The sequence below is a fragment of the Triticum urartu genome, chromosome 3A, assembly GCF_056163025.1.
Source record: "Triticum urartu cultivar PI428250 chromosome 3A, HENAU_Tu73, whole genome shotgun sequence".
Taxonomy (NCBI): Eukaryota; Viridiplantae; Streptophyta; class Magnoliopsida; order Poales; family Poaceae; genus Triticum; species Triticum urartu.
In genome coordinates this window covers 585,187,114-585,191,741 of record NC_141875.1, presented here as the reverse complement: position 1 = coordinate 585,191,741, position 4,628 = coordinate 585,187,114, and the positions used below count along the sequence as shown (strand labels likewise).

General features: G+C 59.4%; 1 protein-coding gene across 1 annotated transcript; it reads left to right on the top strand.

Annotated features, from left to right (window-relative positions):
* The first annotated feature begins 1,582 nt into the window (after window positions 1–1,582).
* LOC125545237 (protein SOSEKI 5) lies at window positions 1,583–4,246 on the top strand. Its single transcript, XM_048709130.1, has 4 exons — window positions 1,583–1,981; window positions 2,080–2,149; window positions 2,275–3,036; window positions 3,927–4,246. The coding sequence occupies exons 1-4, from the start codon at window positions 1,726–1,728 to the stop codon at window positions 4,057–4,059; spliced, it is 1,221 nt and encodes a 406-aa protein (XP_048565087.1). The 5' UTR covers window positions 1,583–1,725; the 3' UTR covers window positions 4,060–4,246.
* Window positions 4,247–4,628: the final 382 nt, after the last annotated feature.

Here is a 4,628-nt window from a genome sequence, read left to right as displayed (position 1 = left end):
AAACCGGGTGCGCCTGCAAATGTACGAGGAGGATTGGACGACACTGACGGTAGATGCTCTAAATCGCATTCGCGCTCCTGTATTTTTGCTCCCGCCAAGAAGAAAAAGGCACACGAAAACGCGTGCGAATTCCGATGCCCCGGCCGCGTGAAAATGAGAAATCGATCGATTGCAGCAGGCACGCATGGTCACGGAGCAATCAGTGGGCATTCGTCGATCAGATCATCATTGTCAGTACAACACCTGCCACTAATCAATACTACTACACGCTAGTACTAGTATTCCCGGGGCGCGGTAAAGAAGAGCGAGAGGAGGACAGGCCGCGAAAAGCAGAAAACAAAGAGAGGGCTGGATCGATGGGCGCGCGAGTGAGACTGCCGGCGCGCATCTCGACGCGCCCAGCGTCGCACCGTCCCGTCCATCTCCGTGAGTCAAACGCAGCCTCGCCTCGCCCCCCTCCCTCCGTCTCGCTCGCCCGCCGTGCAGTCTCGCTGTCCGCGCCCGGCCACCTCGTAGTCGGTGGCCCTGCCCGGCTGCCCCCCTCGTAAACTATGGCCAAGATCAGCCACTGCCACTGACTACATTGCCTGATTACCGTTGCTTTTGGCCTCACTGACTCGTGGCACCGGTGGATAAGTGGGGCCTAGTGCTAAATGGCTCTGGTTAGCATGATGCACACACTCATAATTACCGGGCCATGGGATTGTTTAAGGATGGCCGATGGCCCCTCTCACGTGGCTCGGATTAGTATACTAATTGTCCGCTTCTCTCCCGTGGACAGGACAGGGATTGCAGCCTTCCCACGCACGCAAATGCTTCCAAATATTTTTACTACTAGCAATTTGCCAGAAAATGAGACAATGAACCCATTTTACTAGCATCATCAATGGCAACGGCAGTGTAGTATAGCAATAGCCATGCCATCATAGTACACCCGTGCTCCATGCCCGGCTTCACGCGCACATGCCCAGCTTATTAACCCGTTGTCGGGGGGCACCATCAGACACGAAGTGACGCTAATCCACTAATCAACACACAATCCGCTTTGTTTACGACGTACGCACGCCCCTACGCTACGCTTTGCACACCGTGCTTCGACCGACTGACACCTCGGGCCCGCCGGACTTGGCCGGTGTCGCCGCCGTGCCCCATACGTGCGGTGCCGGGCCTCGATAGTCAAACCTTGGGCTTAAAACAACCGGTTTGCAGCGCCAAAGCAGCTGCCACTTCGCCACGCTCCAGAAACCAGTCCCCTTCCCACATTAACACCCACCTTAAGTCCTTAACACACTGTTCTCAAAGTCGCCTCCAACCCACAAATCCCCACTGCATTAGTCAACAGTGCCACTAATTAATCTCAAGTACTACCACCAACAGGACAATCCTCCATACAAAGTGGAAGCAAAGACCCCTCCTCTGGGCATTGTTGACCCCAACCTCACTCTCACTGCGCGGCGCTGCCGCTGCTGCGCCGCGAGCCAGAGGCCAAAGCTCACAGCTGCCCGATGGTCCTGCGGGGGGGTTTGAATGCCTGATCACTGCGTCGCTGCGGCCTCCTTTTGCACCTTCCCTTGTGTCGCACTCGCCGCCTTTAAGCGCTAGCTGCCGTGCTCTGCTGACCACGTACGTACGTACCGCCTGCACTCCGCTGCTGCTTGTTATAGCGTCCCCGGATACGAGATTGCAGCATATCCATTGTCCAAGCAGGAGCTTGGAGATATATAGATGGCGGTGGTGGTGGCGGGGGGTGGTGGTGGAGGTGGTGGTGGAAGGGCGCGGGCGGAGCAGCAGCCGAGGCCGCATTGGCGCGAGCAGCAGGGGCAGCGGAGCCCCGACATGGCGGCCGTGCCCAGGCCGCCGCGCCCGAGGCCGGGGCCGGCCAGGGTCGCCGTCGTGTACTACCTGTCCAGGAACGGGCAGCTCGAGCACCCGCACTTCATGGAGGTCGCCCTCTCCTCCCCCGACGGCCTCTACCTCCGAGGTACGCCGGCCGTGCACCGTCCGCTCATGGCGCGTGAACCTTTTTTGTTTCGTTCTGCACTGAGCGTATCATCTGCTCATTGTTGCTGTACTGTGTAGATGTGATCGATCGGCTCGACGCGCTGCGAGGCAAGGGGATGGCGCGCATGTACTCCTGGGCCTCCAAGAGGTTTGCAGTTCGGCTTAAAGCTTGGATTAGTTCACCGGCGATGCGCAAGAATGGCATGGCGGCTCTGGCGCTCTGACATGCGTTCTCTGCTGATTTGCGGTGTTGTTGTAAATTGTAATGCGCAGGAGCTACAGGAACGGGTTCGTGTGGCACGACCTGGCGGACGACGACTACGTGCACCCAGTGGGCGGGCGGGAGTACGTGCTCAAGGGCACCGAGCGCCTGCACCCGCCGGCGATCCACCTCCCGCTGCTCGACGCGGCCGCCGCGTCCTCCTGCTCCTCCGGCTCGCACGACACCACCACGTCCTCGTCCTCAGGCTGGGAGCACGGTCACAGGAAGGGCGTCGCCGGCGCGTGCGGCACAGCGGAGGTCGGCGAGTACAGGGTGTACAAGGCCGAGGACCGCGCCGCGGCGGCAGCGGACGCGGCGACGCAGACCGAGGACGGGCACCGCGGGCGGAGCCGCGGCCACCAGAGGCGCGCCCAGGAGGAGCTGAGCCGCGAGGAGACGTCGCCGCCGACGGCGTCCACGAGCCCCGAGACGCTGGAGGCGCTGATCAGGGCGGACGGCCGCGTCCTGGCGACCGTCCCCAGCGGCGCGAACCGGGCCAGGGCGTCGTCCGTGCTGATGCAGCTCATCTCGTGCGGGTCCGTGTCGGTGAAGGGCGGGCTGGCGACGCCGGTGCTGCCGCGCGGGGTGCACTACCGCCCGCGCCCGCCGCGGCCGCCGGCTCGCGCGGCCGCCGAGACGGCCGTGTACCGGCAGAAGGCGGTCGAGGACAAGGAGTACTTCAGCGGGAGCCTGGTGGAGACGCAGCGCCCGGCCGCCGACCCGTGCCAGGACCTGGCCGTCCTCCGGCGGTCGTCCTCCGACAACGCCGACAGGTATAACCGTATAACACCACACTCCACGCCGACCATCAATGCCATCCGATAAGCACGCACCCACCAAATTAAACCGGCACCACCGCCACTATTCGGTTCTACGTAGTTACTAGAGTTAGTGACCGCCAGCGGCTCGTCACTCCAAGCTTTCTGGCCGCCGTTAATGGCGGCCAGTCAGTCGGGCACTGTTCCATTGATTCGGCCCGCCGTAGCGGCAGTTGGTTAAAGGCGCTGCGAAAATTCCACCGGGGGTAGGAGTACTTGATCGGTGGTTAAGTTCATAAATAGGAATAGGTCTCGCGGAGCTATCGCTCATGCTCACAAGTCACAAACAGGACGGATCGATCGGTCGATCCAGAATGTCAGGGACGCGCCTTGAATTCTCGGCTGGCACGCGAGAGCCAGCGCCAAATCTTGGAAGTGTTCTTGCCCTGCGACACGAGCGATCGCTGAACTTAATTACGTTTTGGATTTATTTACACTTGTTCAGAGACATGAGCCCGTGACTCCGGTACGAGGGCATAGCAGTAGGAGTACTGGTATAATAATCTGAGGGACCGAGTAAGACGTGAAACCATCAACACATTATCAGGAAGCAATGGATGATGTTGCAATGGATGCTGTTCAAGTAAGCGCCCCTGTCAGGCATTGAACTCGTCCGGTTCTCAAGCGGGTGTGGCCCGGGGGAGGGAGCCCTCGAGCCATACATGCGGCGCACTTGTACAGAGGAACCGATCTTTGTGCCAAGTACTCCGCCGCGGATTGTGCTGCACGAGAGCCGTGATGATGGGGAGGGTACGAGAGACAGTGATGCGGAATGATAACCGCTTACGACTTACTGTACTGCTGCTGTATTACTATTCTGAATATGTGACGGTGGATGATGGCAGGGCGGGGAAGGCGGAGGAGGCGGTGGACCTGCACGACCGGTGCATCCCGCGGAAGCCCAAGAGCAAGAAGGACGGCTACCAGGTGATCTCCTGCACCGCCGCGCACGCCAGCGGCAAGAGGGTCGGGGCGTGAGGGCGTACGTCCGTCGTGGTTCGTCGTCGGCAACGCTGCAGCTGTATAATCCTCTGTTGTTGTTTGGGTGGCCTCGTTTGTGGCTTGTCTGGAGCTTGGGTGGGTGTGATTCGGTCGGCTGGCTGGTATATCTGGGTGTGACATGAAACAGTATTTGTGACGAACGGTACATATGATGGCTTGCTCTTTCGCTGTGCTCAGTGGTAGTGGTGCGTCTGTCTAGACGAAACTAGGCTAGTGCCCGTGGCCCATATGGCACAGACAGCTAGCTCCGGCACCTGTGTGCACCACTCACTAGCCACAGTAGAAATCTTGGCTGGCCTAGCTATGTCACGCAGAGCGGTCCACGTCCACCATATCCTCACCATCGGCCCGGCCACAGACTATTGTTGGACCACGGCAAAATCCTTATATGCGCCTGATAGTGCTGTACCCGTGGTGGGCGCACTGTAAGTAGGCTGCCTTTCCGGATTTCTAGACCGGTTTTATTTTGTATTTTTACTTCTGTTTTTCAGCCTGCTTTTTCGTTTTTTGTTTTTGCTTTTTCGTTTCTATTTACCTTTTTTTGG

Excerpts from the sequence above, each read along its gene's own strand:
- LOC125545237 (XM_048709130.1), top strand. The coding sequence starts at position 1,726 with ATGGCGGTGGTGGTGGCGGGGGGTGGTGGTGGAGGTGGTGGTGGAAGG. Across the intron at positions 1,982-2,079 it reads CGACGGCCTCTACCTCCGAG|ATGTGATCGATCGGCTCGAC; the intron begins GTACGCCGGCCG and ends TGTACTGTGTAG. Across the intron at positions 2,150-2,274 it reads TACTCCTGGGCCTCCAAGAG|GAGCTACAGGAACGGGTTCG; the intron begins GTTTGCAGTTCG and ends TGTAATGCGCAG.